The 27,419-nt window shown below is 46.2% G+C and overlaps 1 protein-coding gene across 1 annotated transcript in view; it reads right to left on the bottom strand.

Moving 5' to 3' along the window:
- Positions 1 to 27,419, bottom strand: part of SNX19 (sorting nexin 19) — a 142,773-nt gene that overhangs the window by 51,450 nt on the left and 63,904 nt on the right. The window contains exons 9-10 of the mRNA XM_069224461.1: positions 22,444 to 22,628; positions 17,492 to 17,579 (exon numbers count right to left, since the gene is read on the bottom strand). Of these exons, the coding sequence (XP_069080562.1) occupies positions 17,492 to 17,579; positions 22,444 to 22,628 (273 nt within the window). The remainder of the gene's footprint in view (positions 1 to 17,491; positions 17,580 to 22,443; positions 22,629 to 27,419) is intronic.

Here is a 27,419-nt window from a genome sequence, read left to right as displayed (position 1 = left end):
GGAACGCTTGGGAAGCAATATCTACTTGCTCTAGGAGACCCATCTCCTCGCTAAAGATGTACATTTCACACACTTGAGGTGGTTCCAGTGTTGACCATGGTCCACGAACACCACGAAACGGGGTGGGGTAGCTATTTTTTCTTCATCCCGGTGTAGGGGCTATATAATCTCGCAAGTGACTGATGATTTCTCGCATAACGGCTGCGAGTGGGGTCACTATATTTTACCATAGCTACTATATATGCCCCCAATGACTGTCAAGAACCATTTATCACAACTCTCACTTTCCTATTACAATCTCCTGACACAGCCATAATGATTGGGGGTGATTTAAACGTTGTTCTGGACAATGTTCTTGATCGATCGGCTCACCGCTTGAACCAAACTGGAGCGATGGCTCCCCAGAGTTGCGACTGGTTAGCAGACTGCGGACTGACTGACGTATGACGAACACAACATTCCACCTCTAGAGACTATACCCACTATTTATCAGCACACAAAACATACGCCTGGCCTGATTATTTCCTGTCTACTCCTGCCATTCAGACTCTAGTTGGTGACTCGGACATAGCTCCGCGATCACTCTCAGATCATACTCCTTTGACACTATGCGCCTCGCCTACACACACATGCTGGCACCTCAGGGACTCACTGCTTTTGTCCCTCGTGACTGACACAGCTGTAAGGCAGACGATAATTGATTAACTGCGGACTAAAAATTCTGGTCTAGTTGCAGTGTCCTACCTATGGGAAGCCCTGAAGTTGGTGGTTATGGGAGAATTTATAGCTATTTCGGAAAATCACCTCCGCAAAGGAAAAGTCTTGGACCTCGAGACGATCCATAAACGTGCAAGTGTACCTGGATCTGGAGGGAGCTTGATGCTATGTGCCTACTCTTCAAGAGCTTGGACTTAGACAGGGCAGAGTATGTGTTGCCCCACAGAAAACATACGTTTTACCTAGGGGGCAATTGTTACGGAAAACTCTTGGTGCATCGTCTATGAGTCAAAAGGCAGTAAGGGAATGTTCGAGTGATTATGCCCACTCCTACTACTGAAATGCACTCTAGAATTTCTACAAAACATTGTAGAAGGACCCTTTGATATACCTTTCATCACAATCAGAAACAAAGCTCCTGCTACACATGGCAGAGTCTCTTGACCATCTCATACGTACTGAAGTGGAAATTTCTGGCTTTGCCCGTCTTAAACCTATGAAGTCCCCAGGTCCAGATGTCTTTTCCCCACATTTTTCTAAAACTTTCTGACACGAATGGGCCCCCATCCTGACAAGACACTATAAAACAAATGCCTCCTCTGACTCCCTCACAGAATCCATGGTTGAGGCTTCCATAGCGATTACACCCAAGCCAGGCAAAGATACAACTTTATGTGGGTCTTACTGACCCATATCTCTCCTAAATATTGATGCCAAACTGTTGACTGGTATACTGGTGCACCGCCTTAATCTGCTCATGCCGGGACAGATCTCCCCAGACGAAGCTGACTTTATCCCGGAGCGTCAATGTGGAGATAATACCAGGCATCGATGCCATCTGATGGACAAAGTGTCACGCACACAGAAAGAGGCCCTACTCCTCTTCATTGACATGGACAAAACATTTGATTGCGTCCATTGGCCCTACCTGTTCAAAACACTAGAGCACTTGGGCTTTGGCAACCGATTCCTTAGCTGGATTGAGAGCATCTACAGCTCTCCTAGGGCCAAGGTGCATGTCAATGGGATCTCCTCCACTCCCTTTGCTTTCAGGCAGGGTACTCGCCAAGGCTGCCCACTGTCCCCTCTCCTGTTCGCCCTTTATATGAAGCCATTAGTTCAACATAAAAGGGCAAATCCTGATATATCTGGCATCACGTTTAAGGGTGAACAACACCCTATCAGCTTATACGCTGATGATTTGATTCTGGCCATCTCAGACCCACTGACCTCCCTCCCAGCCTTGATCCGGGAATTGCAAATGTTTGGTGCATATTTCGGCTTCAAGGTCAACATGAGGAAATAGATGATTCTGAATCTCAGAGCCTAATTCCCATTTGGGTGGGCCTCCACTCATATCCCTTACCTAGGAATCCAACTGGCAAAGTTACTACACCATGCTATTTCTTTAAACTACGATAATCTGGTTAAACAGGTTGCGGCTGATATCACAAGGTGGGAGCGATTAGGCCTTTCTTGGTTCGGAAGGATTGCAGCCCAAGAATTCTATATTTCTTTAAAGCCTATCCACTGACTCCTCCTAGACATGCTCTTCAGTCCCTGTAGCTTGCTGTCAACAGTTCCGTTTGGGGGAGGCAGAAACCTCGCTTAAAGAAAAAGCCGCTTTACCGACCATTGTGAGAGGATGGTCTTGCTGTTCCTTCGCTTTTGTGATACTACCAGACTTTGCAACTGCAGTTTATGGTGAAGTGGAGTAGACTGCTCACTGAGAAACACAGGTTTTTCATGGACCAAGCTGTGGCAGGCTCCCATATAAGGAAAGAACCTTGGCTTCCTAAGAAACACAGAGCCTGTGGGATTTATTCCTAGCCAGTGACACAAGCAGTCTTTCACATATGGAACATGGCGGCTACAAAGGGGAGGTTGATGTCTTTCCCTTCCCATATGACACCAATCTTACACAACCCAGCATTCACTCCCGGGCTACAACCAGAGCGTTTCCGGCGATGGCATCAGGAGGGATGTAAAAGTATTGGGCCTTGTTTGACCCTCAAGGTATCATTCCCTTTGAACAACTTAAGCGGACTATAGCCTAAAAGAGGTAGACTGAGCCTATTTTCTTCACGTGCAACCCAGGGTATTGCATCCTTCTATACGGCCTCATGCGGAAAGGCCCTTAACACACTTCGAATGGTGGTTAATCCTTAAACACAATGACAAGTGCTTGATCACCAAACTATATGATATCCTTGGCAAGGGGGAGATCATTGCTCGCATGCCTGGGCAGAGGCAATGGGAAGAGGAGCTAGGAAGGTCCCTATCCAAAGCCAAATGGGCACACATATCATAGAGCGAAACACACAGCACACAATATCTCTAGCACATGGAAAGCATATAAGATAGCCTCCTACTGGTATTTAACCCCGGCTAGAGTAAGAGTTTGGATTCCTGAGCGCACCAAAGAATGCTGGAGGTGGTGCGGGGCGACGGGCACACTAATCCACCTGTTATGGTAGTGTCCTAAACTTTCATGGTTCTGGGGACAGGTGCTGGACAACATTGACAGGGCCTCTGAGACCTCAATGCCCAGATTTCCTGCCTACACCCTGCTCAGACTCCCTAATCCTCTGACGTTCCCCCTTTACTCACGGAGGGTTTGACATATGGCACTAGCTATGAGGGATGCACACCAAGTTATTCTTGCCTTGTGGGGGACCACTAAAATCCCCCAGTACACGCCCTGGCTTCATAAGTTATGATTTATCCTAGGCATGAAAAGAATGTCGCTCGCACTAGACCAATGGTTAGATGACTACGCCACAGAAAGGGCTCCCTTCATACGTATACTATCTATGGGATTTAACGAACTGACTTGCCCGATCCATCTGAAACTGTTACATTTGTTGCCCTCCCTATATTGTCCCATCCCTGATACAACAGCGTAGTTCCCCTAGCACCTTTATGCGTTAGTATTGTTTTGATACTTAGTGAATAAAAATGTTGTGAATACCATTTTCACTGCTGGCCTCCGGGTTGTGGGCAAAATCTGTGTACATTCCGACTGCCTTTTCGACATGCTGTCAGCCTCTCAGGATCATAGGCAATCCACTGTGTACCGATGTTAACCACACACAATTTTTTATAAACAGAATTGATCCATAAAGGAGAGGAATCTGCGGTTAGAAGTATGCATCTTACTGTCGCACAATAAAGTAGTAACAGGGAAATGTTAAATCCTTTTTTTTAAAACGCAACAAAGCAGGAGACTGTTAAAAGAGAGCTGATCAGCAAGCAAAGAAAGGCCTAGTAGCATGTCCTTCGAAGCACAGGGCATATGCTGAGTATCAGGAGCTCTGAGTAACAAACCCTTTAAGGCTAGTATGAGCTATCAAAATTAGCAGAGCTTGATCCCTTCTCACCGTGAAAGCATATGGCAAGGAGGGCGACACCCAGCACGACATAAGAGTTAAAAGGGGCTGAAGCCATTGCGTTCAGTCAGCGCCTGGGAAACACCAGACAGCCTATGTCTGACTGGATCCCCTTACTGCAGCTCTACGTACTAACGTCACTAAAGAGTCACCTTCAACTGAGTGAAAGGGGAATCCAGAACCAGCATCGTACTGTGTACAACCGGCAGGGCCTGTGGCAATGGGATTGACGCCCAGCTTGGCATCAGATTCAAAAGGGACCAAAGCCCACTGAGGTCAGTAAGCATCCGGGGAAAGATCAGACAACTTATGTCTGGCTGAATTCCCCAACCACTTTGTGGGGCCCAAAGATGTGCAACAATGATCTGGAATTATTTTGAAAAGTTGAATATTAGCCTCCATGAAAAAAGCAAGCTCCTGTGTATGTGATGATGGCCTGGGGATCTCAGGGAGCAATGGCTCTATAAAGGAAACTGGATCTGAATTGAGAGTCAAAGCCAGGCACCTTCAAGTGCCATCTGTGATGCTTCACTCTGGAGCAGAAGCAGAAGGGAGCCGCATAACCTTGCTTAGATGTTTTAATTTTTTTTTAAACTTCTTTTTTTTTTTTTACTTTGCTCTGATCATACCCGAAGACTGTGAACAGGAAGTAACCTTTGACTTGGAGCAGGACCAAACTTGCTCTTGTATTTGGCTGAAGTTTAGATTGCTGTTCCCTAATGGCCTTCGGATGCTTCAGGAAGCATTTATGACAGGACTTGGAGTTCTGTTTTGCTTCTAGACACCAAAGGCACACCCTGTGCAAATCTGTGACCAACATCTGCTTCTGGCTCGTGTGGCACTACTTAAACACTGTCATTTTGGAAGGAGACACCCCTGCACACTGTCAGAAGTTTATACCACTTTGGTAAAAAGAACCAAATTGGTAGAAACGGAGGTCTGGATATGGGTCAAAGCGTGCTGAAAAAAGGGAACTAATATCAGCAAGCAGGGGTGGAACCGACATGCAGCTCTGTGTCATCATGTTTGGAGGCAGGTCGGAGTCACACAGCAGGAGATACTGCAGTTTTCCAGATCCAGTCTGGCATGTGTGGAGACTCACATGGTGAGGAGTTTGTGATCAAAAGTATCCATCAGAAATTAGCTTTTTGCATATGCTGCACATAAATATTAACTTAATATTACCACCCAAGGGATGGAGAATAACTCAAGCACGTAAATCTACAACAGATCGTGTGCCAGAGGATTACAGTAACATGTCTCACAACAAAGATTCAAAAGTATGTTTAAGGGGAGTCTCTAAGGAGAAGAAACAATTTGGTTTATGTTCCAAGGACTTGGTTTGTCACAAAAAAATAAAAGCTGGACTACCACGTTAGTCTTATCATGCGGATAAGCCCTTAAGGATCTGTTTTACATTGAGTCGTCAAGATATCCTCTACTGAGTCAGCAATAAGGAAAATGTCACTTACCCAGTGTACATCTGTTCGTGGCATTAGTCGCTGCAGATTCACATGCTGTGCATAGTCCGCCGTCTGGTGTTGGGTCGGAGTGTTACAAGTTGTTTTTCTTCGAAGAAGTCTTTTCGAGTCACGAGACCGAGGGACTCCTCCTCCTTTGTTTCCATTGCGCATGGGCGTCGACTCCATCTTAGATTGTTTTCCCCGCAGAGGGTGAGGTAGGAGTTGTGTATGTTAGTAATAGTGCCCATGCAATGGAATGAATAAGTATGTACAAAATAAAGGTTAAGGTAATATATTTACAAATGTACAAATGTTGGAGATTACTTCCAAACGGCTACAGGCTCCCGGGGAGGCGGGTGGGCGCATGTGAATCTGCAGCGACTAATGCCACGAACAGATGTACACTGGGTAAGTGACATTTTCCGTTCGGTGGCATGTGTAGCTGCAGATACACATGCTGTGCATAGACTAGTAAGCAGTTATCTCCCCAAAAGCGGTGGTTCAGCCTGTAGGAGTGGAAGTAGTTTGAAATAAAGTTCTAAGTACAGCTTGACCTACTGTGGCTTGTTGTGCAGATAGCACGTCTACACAGTAGTGCTTAGTAAATGTGTGAGGCGTAGACCATGTTGCTGCCTTACATATTTCGTTCATTGGAATATTTCCTAGGAAGGCCATGGTAGCGCCTTTCTTCCTGGTTGAGTGTGCCTTTGGTGTAATAGGCAGCTCTCTCTTTGCTTTAAGGTAGCAGGTTTGGATGCACTTAACTATCCATCTGGCTATACCTTGTTTTGATATTGGGTTTCCTGTATGAGGTTTTTGAAATGCAATAAATAGTTGTTTTGTTTTCCTAATTGGTTTTGTTCTGTCAATGTAGTACATTAGTGCTCTTTTGATGTCTAATGTATGTAGTGCTCTTTCAGCTATTGAGTCTGGCTGTGGAAAGAACACTGGTAGTTCTACTGTTTGATTTAAGTGGAACGGTGAGATAACTTTTGGTAAGAATTTTGGATTGGTTCTTAGAACTACCTTATTTTTGTGTATTTGAATAAATGGTTCCTGTATAGTAAACGCCTGAATTTCACTTACTCTTCTTAGAGATGTAATGGCAATGAGAAATGCAACTTTCCACGTTAGGTATTGTATTTCGCAAGAATGCATGGGTTCGAAAGGTGGACCCATGAGTCTTGTTAAGACAATGTTGAGGTTCCATGAAGGAACAGGTGGTGTTCTTGGTGGTATAATTCTCTTTAGGCCTTCCATAAATGCTTTAATGACAGGTATTCTAAACAGTGAAGTTGAATGAGTAATCTGCAGGTATGCAGATATTGCTGCGAGATGTATCTTTATGGAAGAGAAGGCCAGATTTGATTTCTGCAAATGTAGTATGTATCCTACTACATCCGTTGGAGATGCATGTAATGGTTGAACTTGATTATCATGGCAGTAGCAAACAAATCTTTTCCATTTACTTGCATAGCAGTGTCTAGTGGATGGCCTTCTAGCTTGTTTTATGACCTCCATACATTCTTGTGTGAGGTTTAAGTGTCCAAATTCTAGGATTTCAGGAGCCAAATTGCTAGATTCAGCGATGCTGGGTTTGGATGCCTGATCTGTTGTCTGTGCTGTGTTAACAGATCTGGTCTGTTGGGTAGTTTGACATGAGGCACTACTGACAGGTCTAGTAGTGTTGTATACCAAGGTTGTCTTGCCCATGTAGGTGCTATTAGTATGAGTTTGAGTTTGTTTTGACTCAATCTGTTTACTAGATATGGAAGAAGAGGGAGAGGGGGAAAAGCGTACGCAAATATCCCTGACCAATTCATCCATAGAGCATTGCCTTGAGACTGCTGGTGTGGGTACCTGGATGCGAAGTTTTGGCATTTTGCGTTCTCTTTTGTTGCAAATAGGTCTATTTGAGGTGTTCCCCAAATTTGGAAGTAAGAGTTTAGAATTTGGGGGTGAATCTCCCATTCGTGTACTTGTTGGTGATCCCGGGAGAGATTGTCTGCTAGCTGATTCTGGATCCCTGGAATAAACTGTGCTATTAGGCGAATGTGGTTGTGAATTTCCCACTGCCATATCCTTTGTGCTAGGAGACACAGCTGTGTCGAGTGTGTTCCCCCCTGTTTGTTTAGATAATACATTGTTGTCATGTTGTCTGTTTTGACAAGAATGTATTTGTGGATTATAATGGGTTGAAATGCTTTCAACGCTAGGAATACTGCTAACAATTCGAGGTGATTTATATGAAACCTTCTTTGATGTACGTCCCATTGTCCTTGGATGCTGTGTTGATTGAGGTGTGCTCCCCACCCTGTCATGGAAGCATCTGTACTTATCACGTATTGTGGCACTGGGTCTTGGAAAGGCCGCCCTTTGTTTAAATTTATACTGTTCCACCATAGAAGCGAGATGTATGTTTGGCGGTCTATCAACACCAGATCTAGAAGGTGACCCTGTGCATGTGACCATTGTGATGCTAGGCACTGTTGTAAGGGCCTCATGTGCAATCTTGCGTTTGGGACAATGGCTATGCATGAGGACATCATGCCTAGGAGTTTTAACACCATCTTTGCATGTATTTTTTGTGTTGGATACATGGCTTGTATGACTTTGTAAAAATTTTGAACCCTTTGTGGACTTGGAGTGGCTATCCCTTTTGTTGTGTTGATTGTCGCTCCCAAGTATTGCTGTGTTTGGCACGGCAGAATGTGTGACTTTGTATAGTTGATGGAGAACCCTAGTTTGTAGAGGGTTTGTATGACATAATCTGTGTGGTGTGAACACCTTGTTAGGGAGTTGGTCTTGATTAGCCAATCGTCTAGGTAGGGGAACACATGTATTTGCTGCCTTCTGATATGTGCAGCTACTACTGCTAGACATTTTGTAAAGACTCTCGGTGCGGTTGTTATACCGAACGGCAACACTTTGAATTGGTAATGTATTTCCTTGAATACGAACCTTAGGTATTTCCTGTGCGAGGGATGTATCGGTATGTGGAAATACGCGTCTTTTAGATCTAAGGTTGTCATGTAGTCTTGCTGTCTCAACAGTGGTAATACATCCTGTAGCGTGACCATGTGAAAGTGTTCCGATTTGATGTAGGTGTTTAGTGTTCTGAGATCTAAGATTGGTCTCAGTGTTTTGTCTTTTTTTGGTATTAGAAAGTACAGTGAGTAAACTCCTGTGTTTCTTTGTGGACCTGGTACAAATTCTATTGTGTCTTTTTGTAGTAATGCTTGAACTTCCAGATCTAGCAGGTCTAAATGCTGTTTTGACATATTCTGTGTTTTTGGTGGGACGTTTGGAGGGAGTTGGAGAAATTCTATGCAATAACCATGCCGGATAATTGCTAAGACCCAAGTGTCTGTTGTTATCTCCTCCAAAAATTTGTAGAACTGGCTTAGTCTTCCCCCCACTGGTGTTGTGTGAAGGGGTTGAGTGACTTGTGAGTCACTGTTTGGTTGGCGGGGTTTTGGGACCCTGAAATTTTCCCCGGTTTCTAGGGAATTGTCCCCCTCTGTATTGGCCCCGAAAGCCTCCCCTTTGGTACTGTCCCTGGTAGGTAGACGGTGTTGTTTGTGAGGTACTAGCTTGTGTGGTTTGACCTCGAAACCCCCCTCTGAAGGTTGTTTTGCGAAACGTGCCAAAAGTGCCTCTGCCCTGCGGGGAATAGAGTGCGCCCATGGCCTTAGCTGTGTCAGTATCTTTTTTCAGTTTTTCAATTGCCGTGTCCACTTCGGGTCCAAACGAACGAGTTACTTACCTTCGGTAACGACTTTTCTGGTGGATACATTAGCTACCTGTGGATTCCTCACCTCATGAATACTCCCATGGCGCCAGCATTAGACGGAAATCTTTTTACTAGTCTCTGCACGTCGACGAGGACGTCACTCTAGCCCACGCGACGCCGTCTGACGTCATACAGGCAATAAGAGGTCCTCGACGACGTGCGGACGTCAGTACCAATCATTTTTTACGTGCATGAGAACAACCAGGCAATGCAATGAAAGAGCAAGGCAACATCCCATTACATTGTAAAAATACACAACATTGCATGAATAACTGTAAATCTTTTATATATATATATAACTCTCTCTTTTTTAAAATATATATATATACACATCAAGTATATACACAAAGATATATACATATATACATATATATAAATATATTATATACACATCTATTGCACCCTCAAAGACCAAGAGGAGCGCACTCAAGGATTACTTGGTAAGACCAGAAAGGCAACGGGGAGGCGGGTGGGACCGTGAGGAATCCACAGGTAGCTAATGTATCCACCAGAAAAGTCGTTACCGAAGGTAAGTAACTCGTTCTTCTGATGGATACAACTACCTGTGGATTCCTCACCTCATGAATAGAGTCCCAAAGCAGTACCACGCCCAGCGGTGGGTGCCTAAATGGTCAAACCAAGAAATCCTGCAGCACTGACCGTGCAAAATGGCCGTCCCTTCTGACCTCAGAGTCCAAACAGTAATGTTTTGCAAAAGTGTGAAGGGACGACCAAGTTGCGGCCTTGCAGATGTCGACCACAGGAACACCTCTGGCCAAGGCCGAAGTGGCCGACTTAGCTCTGGTGGAATGAGCTCTAATGCCCTCAGGAGGATCCTTCTTTGCCAAAGAGTAACAGATTTTAATGCAAAGAACAACCCACCTGGATAGTGTTCTCTTGTGGACTGCCTTTCCTCTCCTCTTGCCCACGTATCCAATAAACAGCTGATCCTCCAGCCTGAAATCCTTTGTTCTATCAATAAAGAAGCTCAATGCTCTCTTTGGGTCCAGACGGTGCAGTCTTTCTTCCTCTTTGGAAGGATGAGGCGGAGGATAGAACGTGGACAAAGTAATTGCCTGAGCCAAATGGAAGGGTGAAACAACCTTCGGGAGGAAAGCAGCCTTGGTCCTCAACACCACCTTATCCCCATAAAAAGTTGTATAAGGGGGCTTTACTGATAAGGCCTGCAACTCACTCACTCTCCTTGCTGATGTTATAGCTATCAGGAAGACTGTTTTTAAAACCAAATACCTCAAGGGGCAAGAATGCATAGGTTCAAAAGGGGACCCCATAAGGAAAGTCAGGACCAAGGACAAATCCCATTGCGGCATAACGAATGGCTTTGGAGGATATTGATTTAGAAGACCTTTCAAGAATCTGATAACAATAGGGGATTTAAATAAAGATGGTTGGTCTGGAAGACATATGAAGGCTGACAAGGCCGATAAATAACCCTTAATGGTAGCCACTGCACAACCTTTCTGCGCAGGAGATAGAGCAAAAGACAAAACGTCCGATAGATGAGCATGCAAAGGATCAATCTGCCTCTCTCCACACCACGCAACAAATTTAGACCACCTATTAGCGTAGATAGATTTAGTGGAGTGTCGCCTGGCCGCTAATATAACATCCACTACCTCAGGCGGGAGAGAGAAGGAACTCAGGTTGCCCCGTTCAATCTCCAGGCATGTAGGTGCAGACTCTGGAGGTTGGGGTGTAGAACCTGCCCCTGCGACTGCGAGAGGAGGTCTGCCCTGAAAGGGAGACGGAGCGGCGGGCACATTGAGAGTTGGAGAAGGTCGGAGTACCACACCCTCCTTGGCCAATCCGGAGCTATTAAGATTACTAGAGCCCGGTCTTGGCGAATCTTCCTCAATACTCGAGGAATCAAGGGTATGGGAGGAAACGCGTAAAGCAACTGGCCGCACCAGGTTATTTGAAACGCGTCCCCCAACGCTCCCTGCATCGGATACTGAAGGCTGCAGAACAACGGACAATGCGCGTTCTCACGAGTGGCGAACAGATCTACCCGCGGAAACCCCCACCTCTGGAAGATTAAACGGACTTGATCTGGATGGAGACGCCACTCGTGGTCTGCCGAGAAGTGGCGACTGAGACTGTCCGCACGCACGTTCAAAACTCCGGCCAGATGGTTTGCTATCAAGCAAATCCGATGGTCCTTTGCCCAGGACCATAGTCGAAGAGCTTCTCTGCAGAGAAGGTACGACCCCACTCCTCCCTGCTTGTTTATGTACCACATCGTGGTAGTATTGTCCGTTAGGACCTGTACCGACTGACCACGAAGGGAAGGGAGGAAGGCCTTGAGAGCCAGACGTACAGCCCGTAACTCTAACAGATTGATGTGAAACATCTGTTCCTCTGGAGACCAAAGACCTTTGATCTCCAGATCCCCCAGATGAGCTCCCCACCCTAGAGTGGAAGCATCCGTTATGACTGTGGCCACTGGTGGCGACTGCTGGAACGGCTTTCCTTGTGAAAGATTGTTGCTTGCAATCCACCACTTCAAATCCACAGCAGCATCTCTGGAGATCTTGACAGTACCCTCTAGATCCCCTTTGTGTTGAGACCACTGCCTTCGGAGGCACCACTGAAGAGCCCTCATGTGCCAGCGAGCATGCGTGACCAACAGAATGCAGGAGGCAAAAAGACCGAGCAGACGAAGGACCTTGAGGACTGGAACTACCGCTCCATTTCGAAACATTGGAACCAAATCCTGAATATCTTGAATCCGCTGAGGCGGAGGAAAGGCCCGACCCAATGTTGTATCCAGTACTGCCCCTATGAACAGGAGGCGCTGAGAGGGCTCTAGGTGAGATTTGGGCTCGTTCACCGAAAAACCCAGGTCGAACAACAACTGGGTTGTTGACTGCAGATGATGCGACACAAGCTCCGGGGACTTGGCTTTGATCAACCAGTCGTCCAAGTAAGGGAATACTGCTATCCCCTTCCTTCTGAGTTCTGCCGCAACCACCGACATCACCTTCGTGAAGACTCGAGGTGCTGAAGTAAGACCAAACGGAAGGACCGCAAACTGATAGTGTTGCGATCCCACCACAAACCGGAGATACTTCCTGTGTGACTTGAGTATCGGGATATGAAAGTAAGCATCCTGCAAGTCGACAGACACCATCCAGTCTTCCATGTTCAACGCCAAAAGCACCTGTGCTAGGGTCAGCATCTTGAACTTTTCCTGCTTGAGGAACCAATTCAAGATCCTCAGGTCCAGAATTGGTCTCAAACGACCATCCTTCTTGGGAATCAGGAAATACCTTGAGTAAACTCCTCGACCCCTTTCCTGCTCCGGGACCAACTCCACCGCGCCCTTTGAAAGGAGGACTTGCACCTCCTGTTCTAGCAACAGGAGGTGTTCTTCTGAACAATACGAAGGGCGGGGCGGGATGAGGGGCGGGAACTCCCGAAAGGGAAGGGTGTAGCCTTTTCCCACAACACTGAGAACCCAAGTGTCCGATGTAACAGTCTTCCATTTGGTGAGAAAATGCTGTAATCTTCCCCCTACAGGAGAGGAGAGAGTGGGAAATGGTGGAAGCCTAAGGCTGCTTCCCCTGCTGCACCCCGCCAGAGGATGAGGAAGAGGCAGAGTGCTGCTGAGAGGCTCCTCTGGTGCGGACCCTACCTCTCCCCCTGAAAGATCTATAGGGATGGGAAGAAGCAGGTTGCTGATATCTCCCCCGAAAGGAAGAGGAGGAAGAGCCACGCCCAAATCCACGAAACCTCCTGAAGAATCTGGAAGAGGCCGTGGAAGAAGGAGCTTGGAGCCCTAACGACTTAGCCGTGGCCCTGCTTTCCTTAAAACGTTCCAAGGCCGAATCAGCCTTAGCTCCAAACAGTTTGTCCCCATCAAACGGGAGATCCAACAATGTGGACTGTACATCTGCCGAAAAGCCCGAGTTACGGAGCCAGGCCTGTCTCCTTGCCACCACAGTTGTGCCCATTGCCCTGGCTACCGAGTCGGTGGTATCCAGTCCCGTCTGGATAATTTGGGTCGCAGCAGCCTGGGCATTTGAGACAAGATCCAAAAGACCCTGGGGAAGCTCTGTAAACGAAGAGGAAATGTCATCCATCAGAGCATGAATATACCTCCCCAGGATACAGGTTGCATTGGTGGCTTTTAACGCCAGACTGCAGGACGAAAAAATCTTCTTCGACTGCGCCTCTAGCTTCTTTGAATCTCTGTCCCCAGGCACCGTCGGAAAAGAACCAGGCGCTGACTTGGACGAACAGGAGGCCTGCACCACCAAGCTCTCCGGCGTAGGGTGCCTAGATAGGAAACCAGGGTCAGTTGGAGCCGTCCGATACCTCCTGGCCACGGCTCTGTGAACTGCTGGGGAAGATGCCGGCCTCTTCCACACCTCTAACACCGGATCCAGCAGAGCGTCATTAAATGGTAACAGAGGCTCCGCCGCGGCTGAGGCCGGATGTAACACCTCTGTCAAAAGGTTTTGTTTTGCCTCCACCACCGGCAAAGGCAGGTCCAAAAAAATAGCTGCCTTCCGTACCACCGCATGAAAGGAAGCAGCCTCCTCAGTATATTCCCCCGGGGACGAAAGGTCCCACTCAGGGGAAGTGTCCAGCCCACTGGCCGACTCCAGTCCACGCAGCCCATCACCCGAGTCCTCTAGCTCTCCTTCCTCTAGGGCTCGTTGGTACTCCTGCTCTTCTAATACACGGAGAGCACGTCTCCTTGAATGAAGTCGTTGCTCAATACGCGGAGTCGACAATGCCTCCGCCGAAGTCGAAGATCGGCGCCGATCTTCAGAAGCCACCGACGCCGCATCCGGCGCCACAGGTAACTTCGGCGCCGACGGAAGAGCAGCTGAAGCAGATGGACCCACCGGAGTCACAGGCCGAAATCCCGACGTCGACGGGATGGAAATCCCCGGGGCCAATCCTTCTGAAGCCACCGGAGCGGCCACCGGCGCCGACACTGGCGCCGAGCCCACGTTCCCAAACGGGAGAAAGGGCATAAAGGGTGCCGGCCAAAGAGGCGCAGGATCACCCAAAGAAAAGGCCAACGGCCCAGCCGGAGCACCCCCTGGAGCCATCTGTTGGAAGATGGCATACATCGCATTCAAGAATGCGGAACTATCGGCTCCAGGGGTGGGAAAAGCCGGATACTGGGGTGCCTGTCTCGGAGGCGACCCCGACGCCGGCCTCGGCGTCTGCGCCGGAGAAAACACTTGAGGCTCCAATACCTCAATCACCGACGCCTGTCCAGGTGAAGTTGGAGACGCCGGAGAGGGCAACGGCGTCGAAGGATGCGGCGTAACCGTGGGACTGACCTCCCATGTCCTTCGGCGCCGATCCGGAGACCTAGAACGAGTCTCCTTTGAATGACGCTGAGATTCTCTACGGCGCCGGGAGTCTCGATGACGCCGATGTCTTGGGGAAGAAGACTTCTTGTGATGTTTCTCCTTTGACTTGGCCATAAACAGCTTCGCCTCACGTTCCTTGAGGGCCTTTGGATTCATGTGCTGACATGAATCACAAGTCGAGACGTCGTGGTCGGAGCTCAAACACCAAAGGCAATCGGAATGAGGATCCGTCACCGACATCTTGCCTCCACACTCACGACAAGGCTTAAATCCAGACTTTCTCTGCGACATTATTTCCACTAGCGAAAGACTACGCAGCAAGATATACACTGTAACCGCAAGAGTAACAGTTGCTCCCTCGAAGATAACCGTTTCGAATGCACGGAAAAAAGGGAACTGACGTCCGCACGTCGTCGAGGACCTCTTATTGCCTGTATGACGTCAGACGGCGTCGCGTGGGCTAGAGTGACGTCCTCGTCGACGTGCAGAGACTAGTAAGAAGATTTCCGTCGAATGCTGGCGCCATGGGAGTATTCATGAGGTGAGGAATCCACAGGTAGTTGTATCCATCAGAAAATTGTTGTTCATTGAACGGCATATTGAGCACTGCCTGTTGTATCTCAGGTTTGAAGCCGGATGTGCGCAACCATGCGTGCCTCCTTATGGTTACCGCAGTATTTATTGTTCTTGCAGCTGTATCCGCTGCATCCATAGAGGAACGTATTTGGGTTGTTGGAGATATTTTGTCCCTCCTCAACCACTTGTTTTGCCCGTTTCTGGAATTCTTTGGGTAGATGCTCGATGAGATGCTGCATCTCGTCCCAATGGGCTCTGTCATATCGCGCTAGGAGCGCCTGCGAGTTAGCGTGCGCCACTGGTTTGCAGCTTGTACTGCAACCCTTTTCCCAGCTGCGTCGAACTTGCGGCTCTCCTTGTCTGGAGGTGGTGCGTCGTCTGATGTGTGCGAGTTGGCTCTTTTACGAGCTGCTCCTACGACAACTGAATCTGGTGGCAGTTGTGATGTGATAAAAGCAGGGTCCGTGGGCGGTGCTTTATATTTCTTCTCCACCCTTGGAGTTATTGCCCTGCTTTTGACAGGTTCTTTAAAGATCTGTTTAGCGTGCCTTAGCATTCCCGGGAGCATAGGAAGGCTTTGATAATTGCTATGGGTGGAGGAGAGGGTGTTGAAAAGGAAGTCATCCTCGACAGGCTCTGAGTGTAACGACACGTTATGGAACTCTGCTGCCCTAGCTACCGCCTGTGCATACACTGTACTGTCTTCAGGTGGTGAGGGCTTAGTAGGGTACGACTCAGGGCTATTGTCTGATACTGGGGCGTCATAGAGATCCCACGCATCCTGGTCATCTTGACTCATAGTGGTATGAGCTGGTGAATGTGACGGAGTCTGTGCCGGTGATGTATGAGTTACCGGTGGTGGAGAGGGTGGTGGAGTTACCTTCTTTACCACTTTTGCTTGTGGTGTCTTTTCTTGTGGTTGGAAATCGAGTTTCCTTTTCCTCCTGACTGGGGGAAGAGTGCTGATCTTCCCTGTACCACTTTGTATGAAGATCCGCTTTTGGGTGTGGTCTACATCTGTGGTTTGTAAATCTTCCTCAAACCTGTGTTTGCGCATTTGGGAGGACAGTGATTGTTCCTCTGAGTACGAACTGGCTGTCGGTTCGGTTGCTGGTCGTTTAGGCACCGAAACCGTGTCTTTTGTTATTTTCGGCTCCGACGAGATTTTCCTCTTTTTCGGTGTCGAACTTTCTCGGCGTCGACCATCTTCGGTGCCGCTGTCTCTGTGCCGAGCAGCCTCGGTGGTGCTGTCTCGGTGTCGACCCTTTTCTGCAGCACTTTCTCGGTCCCGAGATTGCTGCGTGCCTGTGTCTCGACCCGAGTCGGACGACCTCAGCACCAGTTCGCCTTTTTTCAGTGCCGATGGGCGGTCACCTACTTTATGGGTTGAGCCATGGCCTGTTGGCAGTGGCGTCCCCTGGGCTTTGTCTGTTTTCCCGTGTGGTGCTTGCTTCGACGTTTTACTCACAGTTTCTTCGACGTCGAATTCTTCCGAGTCGGCCATCGGCAACCGTCTGGCTCTTCGGTCACGGAGCGTTTTTCTCGACCGAAACGCTCGACAGGCCTCACACGTTTCTTCCTTGTGCTCGGGTGACAGGCACAAGTTACAGACCAAATGTTGGTCTGTATAGGGATATTTACTGTGGCATTTAGGACAGAATCGGAACGGGGTCCGTTCCATCAGTGTCAATGTTGCACGCGGTCGGGCCGACCAGGCCCGGACGGGGGAATCGAAATTACCCCGAAGGGCTACCGGAGCTCTTCAGGATTCGGTGTCGATTCTAATCTAACCCGATACCGAACTAAACAATACCGACGTAGTTTTCCGAAGTTATGACTATCTTTCCGTCCCGAAACACGGAGCGAAAAGGAACACGTCCGAACCCGATGGCGGAAAAAAAACAATCTAAGATGGAGTCGACGCCCATGCGCAATGGAAACAAAGGAGGAGGAGTCCCTCGGTCTCGTGACTCGAAAAGGCTTCTTCGAAGAAAAACAACTTGTAACACTCCGACCCAACACCAGACGGCGGACTATGCACAGTATGTGTATCTGCAGCTACACATGCCACCGAACATAATGTTATGGCAATTCTCTTATATGCTACCTTTGCAGGAACCTTGTTTTTACATTTGAATTCAGCTGATCGACACTACACTCCAAAATGCCTCTTTCTTTAAATTAGGGTTTGCCCCTTACCTGTTAATCAAGGGTTGCTGCAGGGACTCTAGAACCAACTCCCAGCTGTCCCGACACTTCTGCACCCCGAGGACCTCCACTAACAAGTCTGTAGGCAACAAGACGACATTGTCAGAAATGACTGATTCACAGAAATACTGTTTGTTGAAGACAAAAATTTGATTTATCGTCCGGGTGAGCAAGCACTAATGAATTCTCTTTCATTTACATGTCCTTCTTACAAAGTGCACACTTACAAACTACTTCTCAGCACAACAAGCAAACTTATTACATTAAGATGTTAACAATGGGATCCTCTCTGCTTCATTACCGTCTGACTGAACACACCCAGCATAACATGCACAAAAAATGCAAGGAAAAAATTCAAACATAGCATTCTCCTCACAAACATAGAAACTCTCATAGCAATCTTTTGATTTCGAGTCCATGAAGGTCCTGGCTTGGCAGTTCGGGCTAGACTGTTCCCCTAAGAAGCAGGGTCAAGAATGATTTGCAGGCTGGATCCAAACTGGAATGGCATGGGTAGCAAAAAGACAAGGGATTTAGGACCAGATCTCTGTACTGGGGGTGAATGTTTGACATTGTTCAGCATTCCGCACATCACTTGTTCTTTTTGCACTTTCTAAAAGAGGCATTTCTAAAATATTAATGTTAAATCCAACTTTACCAGTAAAGAGGATATATCATTACCATTTCAATGATATGAAACATGACGTAGCTTTCTGATCAGGAATTACAGCTTTTAAGTATATCAAGGAATTTCTAGTGCTAGCCTATGAAAGGAGTAGGCTTCACAGTAATGAAAAACGACTTTGAGAGTTTTTCATTAACAGGGCATGTAAATCTTAAAAGTACTTGAGCTGCCTTTTACTTACAAAGCACTCAGCCCTATAGGCTACCTAGGGCCTACCTTAGGGGTAAGTTATATTTAATAAAAAGAGGAGTTTAAGGCTTGGCATGAGGTTTTAAATGTCAATTTGATGTGGCAGTGAAACTGCACACACAGGTGACAGGCGTGAGACATGTTTACAGGGCTGCCTAAGTGGGCAGCAGAATCACTGCAGCAGGCCCACAAGTTGCATTTAATTTACAGGCCATGGGTATTTGGTATATCACTTTATAAGGGACTTACAAGTAAATAAAATATGCCATTTAGGTATACACCAATGTTACTGTGTTTTGGGGGAGACGCACATGCACTTTAGCACTGGTCAGCAGTGGTAAATTGCTCAGAGGCCTAAGGCCAACAAATACTAATTCAGCAAAAAAGTGAAGGGTAAAAGGCAAAACATTTGGGAGTGATCCTGCAGAAAGAGAGATTTCCAACACAAATGAATATACTGCCATCCACAAAACGTTCAAAACTTTGCACCCTAACTACATTTAGACATCACAAAAGGGGCCATGTTCCTTTGTTGATTGGACATCTGCATCAACAGTCTCTCCAAATAATATGCCTAGGAAGGACTGGTGACACAGACAACCTTAGAACTGTACAAATTAAAGAACCCCACTCATGATGTTAGCTTGGCCTTGACATGGTATCCTCTATGATACCAAACGTCTGCATATCAGAGCACACAACAACTCTCCTAACCCCTTTTACTCATCTGATCATGCCTTCTTCAACTTTTTCACTCGTGGTGAACTCAACACTTAAGGCAGTCCTAAAATCTGTAAATCCAGAAACTTAAAAATCAGCAATGACAATATTGTCTTCTCAACCATCATTGACACCCCACAGTCCTGGTCCCACATCAACATATACCATATTCCCTTCTGCTAAAGTGATCCCCGTCAAACTCCTCTATCAATCAATAGATAAACACATTCCACACTTTTGACCAGGTCTTTTTCTTTGTCTTTCACTAAACACTACATATCCATGGCTGGCAACTACAGTAAGGTCTTTTCTGGGTTTATCACTGCATGGCAACCTACAATCTAACCTGAGCCAGGATGTCACTTTCGAAGGACTGTGTATTTCAGTGTCAGTCTTATTCTGAGACAAGTCCAACACTATGTAGACCTTCTCTCCATGCTTCCTCCCAAATGTAGTTCTTTTGGGGTGAGGATGACCACCTTGCAGCTTTCCATTACTTCTATTGAGTACAAGAAGGAGCTATTTCGACACCCACTACCTTCTGAATGTACTGACAAAGTTGGAATATTGGGCTATGCCTCAAACCTCTCATTAGAAAGTTCATCAATGAAATTCACAAACATGGATATGTCTCCAGAAGCCTAACATAGCTTTAACCACCTCCACTGCAGAGCTGACCTCAGTGGTAAGCCCAGTTATAGACATATTCTGTGATGTGCCTACATTAAAAATAATTCAAGTAATGTTAAACTAACAACCTCTTCAACCACTTAGAACACAACCTCTTCATCATGTTCTCCAGAATTCCATCCTTGAAAGTGGACAGAGACATAATTATGAACATGAGAGGAAAAACTGCTCAATGCCTTCGACCAAGAACAGATCTTCACTCTGATCCTGAGCCCTTTCAGCTGCATTCAACACCTTTGACCACAAAATATCTCTGGCTCTTAGCTTCTTATCTAATCCAGGGAAACACGCTCTGTTGGTCTGACTCAGTTTGAGCCAAAATGACTCAACAAGTCTACTTTGTTTTCAGTGATCTCCTCCAACCAACTTGCATGGACTTGCAAAATTGTCGAGCATTGGACACCCCCTCTTTGAGGTCCGCACAAAGCTTCTCGAGGACATCGACAGCAACTACAACCTGGGCTGCCAAATGTATGGCAACAATATCCTGATTCACATAATTACCTCTAAAGAAGTAAGGAATCATTAGAAAATCATGAGTTTTGGCTCCACCCCAAGTAGTATGCAACAGCATAGGTTCTTCCACAATTTTGCAAAGATTGAATTTCTGCATGTGTGCTTTGGAGACCCAGCTTCATTGCTCTAGAAACACCCTTCTTCCTTGAGCCCTCTCATAACTCGTTTCCAAAAAGTCCAGAATCAGTCACTTTTGAGGCTGACCTTACCTTTATATCTCAGCCAAACGGTGTATTGCATGTCTGTGCCCTATGTGGGATCCTGTTTATGCTGCAGCTGCCACATTTACAAATTTATGCTGGTGCCCTCTTGATGGAAAAAAAAAAACAAACTAAAAAATCAAGTGGCTTGTCTCATAATCCATTTGCAGCATGTGTTGCATTGTAAAATGTGAATACTGCTTAATTCTCCTACAAGGCTGTAAAGGCTCCAATATGCATCAGTATTGGGTATCCTTTCATAGTCAATTATTAAAAGAGCATTGCTTGTAGTTTTACGTGGAACATGTTGTAAAAGTGCACAAAGATTCTGGTTCATTGTCTAATCATCGCCCAAGGCAACATTAAGCATGTAATATCGCAAAAGGTCTCAGTAAAGATTGTCATTACAACGTTGCAAACAGCCATATTGTTATTGTTTACCAAAATTGTCAGCGCTTTCGTGAATTGGGGATAATGGTCAACTCTCTGGGGTTCCTAAGTTTGGTTAATGCATGGAGAAGTATGTTCCATCCATTTGAACAACAAATATAGATCTAGGAAGAGGGCAGCTTCTCCATTATTATGTGATTGTTTTTATATCACTTCAGGCTGCTATCAGTGATATCTCAGTGCCACGTGCAGGATGGAATTCCTTATGACAGCATGAGTGGAGGTTATTATCTGCTACAAATGTTGATATTTGTTAGAATGCATCTGTTTTTCCTAAAAAACGATCATTAGCTATTGGTCAGAAGTTAGTTCGCTCAGCGGGATTCAATCCACATTTTATCAGAGGTCTTATAGGTGTGATTTTGAACTCACTTGTGAAGGTTCATCTTGCAAATGAATGATTGACTATGGCCCTGGTTGGCATGCTCATAAAATCTTCGAGCAAGACATCCTTGAATATATGGGCTGGGAAGGCCGCCATTGTGATTCAGGTAAGCCACGTTCAGTAGGTTCATTCTTCTTGTGTTATAAAGCTCATGTACTGCTCTTGCTGCCTCCCAAAAGGCAAAGGGTTGAATGTAAACCTTTTGTTTATTCGACTGGGACCTGAATGGTTTGGTGCCTGCCCCCTATTGAAAAGGACAGTATCATACAATTCAGTCAGACATCCAAGTTCAGGGATGTACATGGTATATCCCTTAGTAAATCTCTACTACTTCACCTTTATCTCGAGGTAGACTTGCCAAAATACTGGGAAGAGCCTTACGAGCATACAATTGAATAGGCCTTTAGGCATGCATGTTTATTGTTGTAAGGCTCTGTGATATCGCCCCGGACCATGCTTTATATCCCTCATTTATCAAACACTACAAAGGGGCCTCTTGGCTGAAAAGCCCCCATCTAAACACAACAAATGAAATACAAATATAAGCTTTAATTTATCATATTTAGTTCCCAGCACTTACCCTTGACTCCACAGAAAGGTTCCTCTGGCTCACTCACACCTCGCTGACCCAATGCTGCATTATCATGTTTTGCACACACTTTGCAACGCTCAAACTGCGGACCTCAGAAATACCCTGACCCTGATTACTACTTGAAGGATTTGTACTCCCCATAATTTTCCCTACTAAACATTTCAATTACATTTCTGTGAACTCGCCAGCTCTACATTCATAAGTTATCTTTTCTTAGTTTGATGGACGCTCAAAAGACCTAGCTCTAGGTAATACACCCGAGAGAGACTACCATAACTCCCCCCGGTGCACCAAGAAGAGCTTTTCAGTGCTCCAAGCTACGGGAACAAAGCTCAACAACTCTAGCTTTACCTCCAGAAAGTCCAAACCTATCACTTGCTGTCGATGAGAACAAAGTACTACCTTGTACTTCTAAAGACCTAACTGTTGGAAGAATCAGTATAACCCTTCCTGTTAACTCAATCACACACTTCATCAGTGGTAAACATTCAGTTGCTTTTCCCTAGGGGGGCTCACCTGGTAGAATTCCCATGAGGCTATGCAGAGCCTGCCCTCTAGCAGCCACTTTCTGCTCCTGTGTTCTAACTGGACGGGGCACAGTACGGAGGGCCCCTCCTGGCCAAATTGACTGCTGCAAGAGACGCATGTAAATCACCCAGCGCTGGGTGCAGGTCAGATTCTCCATCTGTACTTCCAGCCACCTAGAGAGATGGAAAGAAACATTTGAGATAGTTGTGGCCTGCTGATGATTGTCTTGTGGTTATGCTATTGTCATGGCCATAAACTCGAGCCACTCAAGTAAAGGTGATAGGTGAGGGCAACATGGGCATACGATGGCCACTTTAAGCCTCGGCAAATGTCAAATGTATGTACGTAAAGAAATTGTAAATTTAACTAGATCTGTAAAGTTCAAAGATAGAGGACGGAGCATATAAAATAAAGGTGTAGGGACATTTGATGTATCTACTATGTAGTCCAAAAAAAACGTAATTCTTCTGAAATAAAGCTTGTTGAAATTAGGTTATAAATAAGAGCTTTGTCTGAGAGTTTTGAAAATGACATGAGTTACCAAACGAATGCATGTTTGCCATTCTTGAGAGAGAGAGAGAGAGAGAGAGAGAGTGAGAGAGTGAGAGAGAGAGAGAGAGAGAGAGAGAGAAATAGAGTGTGTGTGTGTGTGTGTGTGTGCTTCTCATCCCATTACAAGTAATGTACATTTATAAGCATGTTGCCTTTTCTATACTGGTTTGGTGAGTGTGAGAGGAGCATACATGCCTGGCGCAGAGGAATGCTGTGATGTGGCTACAGCTCTGTGAATCAGGTTACTCACTATGGTAACTATAGTGCACTTAGCTCTTCGGCCCATTTAAATTAAAAAACGTTGGGGTGAATTGGAATAGGTGCTAACATTTTGGGAACATAGGCAGCAGCTCAGCAAAGCCTGCACAAACCCAACTTCCACTCAGCCACTAGAGGAGATGAACGATGTTGTATGACTGAAGAACTGAGTGTCATAGATATAAGATTAAGGTGGTCATTCCAACCCTGGCGGTCCATGACCGCCGGGTTGGAGTACCGCGGGAGCACCGCCGACAGGCCGGCGGTGCTCCAATGGGCATTCCGACCGCGGCGGTAAAGCCGCGGTCGGACCGGCAACACTGGCGGGCTCCCGCCAGTGTACCGCCGCCCATTGGAATCCTCCAAGGCGGCGCAGCTAGCTGCGCCGCCGAGGGGATTCCGACCCCCCCTACCGCCATCCAGTTCCCGGCGGTCCGCCCGCCGGGAACCGGATGGCGGTAGGCGGGGTCGCGGGGCCCCTGGGGGCCCCTGCAGTGCCCATGCCACTGGCATGGGCACTGCAGGGGCCCCCGTAAGAGGGCCCCTAAATGTATTTCACTGTCTGCTGCGCAGACAGTGAAATACGCGACGGGTGCAACTGCACCCGTCGCACAGCTTCCACTCCGCCGGCTCGATTCCGAGCCGGCTTCATCGTGGAAGCCTCTTTCCCGCTGGGCTGGCGGGCGGCCTGAAGGCGGCCGCCCGCCAGCCCAGCGGGAATGTCAGAATTACCGCCGCGGTCTTTCGACCGCGGAACGGTAACCTGACGGCGGGACTTTGGCGGGCGGCCTCCGCCGCCCGCCAAGGTCAGAATGAGGGCCTAAGTGCCAAGTTCACACACCTACTTTTGAGGTCCTCCAGTGACACACATTCTGAAACAGGACGTGCATGAGAGGAGTCACGTAGGAAGGACAATATCTACAATATCAAAACAATTTAATGACAGTGCCTAGGATATTAAGTTAGTCTAAATTGAGAAGTCATTTGGGTGCATCAAATCAGGGCCTCATCATCCTGTGCCATGGCTTTTACAAAGTAGAAGACCAGTCCACATTAAGGCACCCTGAATTGTCAGAAGATGCCCCCACAATGAAGTATATAAACTTTTATTAATTTATCTAAACGTTTTATATAGTGCTCCTGCATTAGAGCGGTATTATGATGCCTTACCAAGACCTCGAGTATTACACAGTGGAATAATAATACATCTGAATCGAGTTTGGAACTCAAACAATTTTTAGAATGGCGGTAAGCAGAAGAGGTGCATAGAGTAGTGGAAATTCAAGCAGAAATTCTGAACAAAAGGTAAATTACATAGCAATAGTGAGATGCAACAGTGGAAACAACTGAGAAAGAATCAAATGTCCTTAAATATTTAGTATAGTTGCGGTAGACAAAAATATTTACTTCCGGAACAGAGAGAATAAATGTTTTTTTAAATGCTTCCATTAGGTAAAGCGGGGAAGTTATGGAATGAGGTCTGTCCTGATTGTTCGAGGCAAGGAGTGCCACTAGTAGTTGCTGCGTCAGAGAAGGATGGCTATGAGCTAGGTAGGTTCTGAACTTGGTGGCCTCGATAGGAAGAGACTTGCAAGTTCAGAGACTTCTTATGCTGCTGGAGATGGGTAGCAGTTAAGATAGATAGGCAGGGTTGTTATGGGAGATAGCTGTGTGTCGCAGAAGGCTGAGTTATCAATATGATCTTTGCAATTATTTTGCAGATTTACCTTGCAAAACATTTAATACTGTGGACAAAATGGATTCAAGGTATGCATTCTGCAGCCTTATTAACTGTTCCAACAGAAGAAAATGATTGCAGTGAACAGAACCTGGATAGTTGTTGACCTTGCATATGCAGATCGTTGCTCTTAGATTAACTGCACATCTTCTAAGTCTGGAGGACGCTGTTATCATGATCATCAACTATATAAAACATTTTAAGGCAACCACAAATCTACAAATCTTTACAAATAGAACGAGTAAGCTACGTGAGTCAGCTAAAGAAGTATTTATTAATGAATGCCTAACAGCAGGCAAGACCCCGAAACTAAATATTGTAAACCTGTTACTAAAAACAAAACAAAAAGAAAACAAAGGGAAAGCAGACCGAAGCCAAGAAAGCTTTAGCCCAATGTCTGACCTACCTGTCCAATGTTAGAATGTGAGAGTGAGGTTAACTGACAGCTCTCTGCACACCTTGAACAAAACCTCGAAGTTCTGCAGCGAAAACTCATCATCGTTACTTCTGGAGCGGAATGAAGTCAGTGCGGAGCCACATGAAATCAACTGTCATGCAAGATCACTTCTGTTAAATCTTCCGGATCCAGTCTGGTGCCTTGGGTTATTTTAAAGATGGGTAATATGCAGTTATACGTATCCATCAGAATGACCCTGCTGAGAAAGAGAGGATGATCTCTGCATTATCCCTCAATACTTTCTTCCTTTGTTGCCTCTTCATCTCGAGCTGAACTCTAAACGTCCCATGCAGACCCGAAGACTTGCCTCTGCTACCAGGAGTAACTAGAGACTCACTAACTCTCTTTCCGTCATTAAGGACAGAACTCCGGTGCAGAGAATAGATGTTTCCCTACAATTATTTTTACACAGCTCTATGCTTTAACACTTAAATGAGGATGGGAAAATGTTAATTCAAGTCTGCAGTTGAGTATCTTCTCACGCTGCTCGCAGCCATCTACATCCGGACAAGCTGTCTCCGCATCTCTTAAGCTGACACTGGATCTTCTTTGAGGAACAGATGCTTCTTGAAGACTCATAGGTCGAACCACATCTACAGACAGCATCTGACTGTATTTCCCTGTGCCTTGTTTGCCATAGGAAATGCCTAGTTCTTCGTAGAAGCTTTTACCAAAAACATCCTTGTACGTACCCATTTTTATCTGCAGAGACCAAATTATGATGATATTAACATCATCAATCAATACCATTTTCAATTAGATTGCTCTAACTCCTTTTTTTTTTTAAAGATGTGCTGCACATAAAAGATGTTGCTATTATGCAACTTTATGGTACTTAATTCACCCACCTTAGAAGGATGGAGGGTTGGTCGGGCCTAAATGGGATTTGAACTCGATATCTGCAGGTCGTCCCATATTTCAGTGGCCCCTACTCAACTCACTAAGTCATCCTATCACCCTGTTGGCTGTACATGAGGCAGCTGAGCCTTTGCCCCTGATCCAAAGACACCGAACTATGAAAAACACAAAAATAATTTGATCAATCTTTAATTGCACTATCTGTGGCGTCTGTTACATGTAGTCTTGTAAAGGACTGTGGACAGATTCACCACGCTCCCTTATATTTTGATTGCAGGCCTTGGTATTTTTTTAGTGGAAATAATTGTTATCCTTTTAATAGCACTTCTTCGATATTAACCGAAACTCCGAATCTGAACTTGCCATCTTTTCTGAAGTGATAAGGTGACGGGAAAGAGGTAGGATTGAAATATAATCTTGAGTGCTTCATCGTGCAATGTCCTGATGGAAGAATACTGACCCTGAACCTAGTTCTGTTTGCTTAGGATGATACATTTTTGGGTCTCATCACAATTTATTTGCATTCAGATGGGTCCAAACTTCTCCCCATTCATTTTAAATACAGCGAGACTTTATTTTTCATCCTTAAAAAGCCTTCTACTTGGCACAGGGCTGGTTCTTGCAAGAGAGAAAACAAAACCTTTAACACTGCGAATCCAGGCTTACGCGTATGAATGAAATCCACATCTTCCTTGGAGCTGCAGCACAGATCTTTTTGTCAATTCATTCCTTTCTGATGAGGTTATCTACAGTGAGGGCTGGGCACAATTCCTAGAGCAGAGACCCCTCTTGGCTGCCCTAGTGATAATGCGTATAGAAGAGAGATTCAATTTCACCCAGTTAGAGGTACCCCTAAACTCAATAGCACCTTAAGGAACACAAACGTAAATCGACTGCAGGAAGTATTTCTTCCAAAAGCAGATATCGCCGAGCAGTTCTAGGCCCCAGGCTCTCTGCCTGCTGGCAGGATGTGCCACCACAATAGTGAGAGATGCTCTGATTACACACATTCCCCGGCATAGCTCTGGCCAGTGTGTCGTCGGATCTGGCTCTATAATTAGCATGGGGAGCAAGGCGGCGGTGACAGACGGGGCATTTAGT

Source organism: Pleurodeles waltl, chromosome 3_1, assembly GCF_031143425.1.
Source record: "Pleurodeles waltl isolate 20211129_DDA chromosome 3_1, aPleWal1.hap1.20221129, whole genome shotgun sequence".
Taxonomy (NCBI): Eukaryota; Metazoa; Chordata; class Amphibia; order Caudata; family Salamandridae; genus Pleurodeles; species Pleurodeles waltl.
This window is presented reverse-complemented; position numbering and strand designations above follow the sequence as displayed.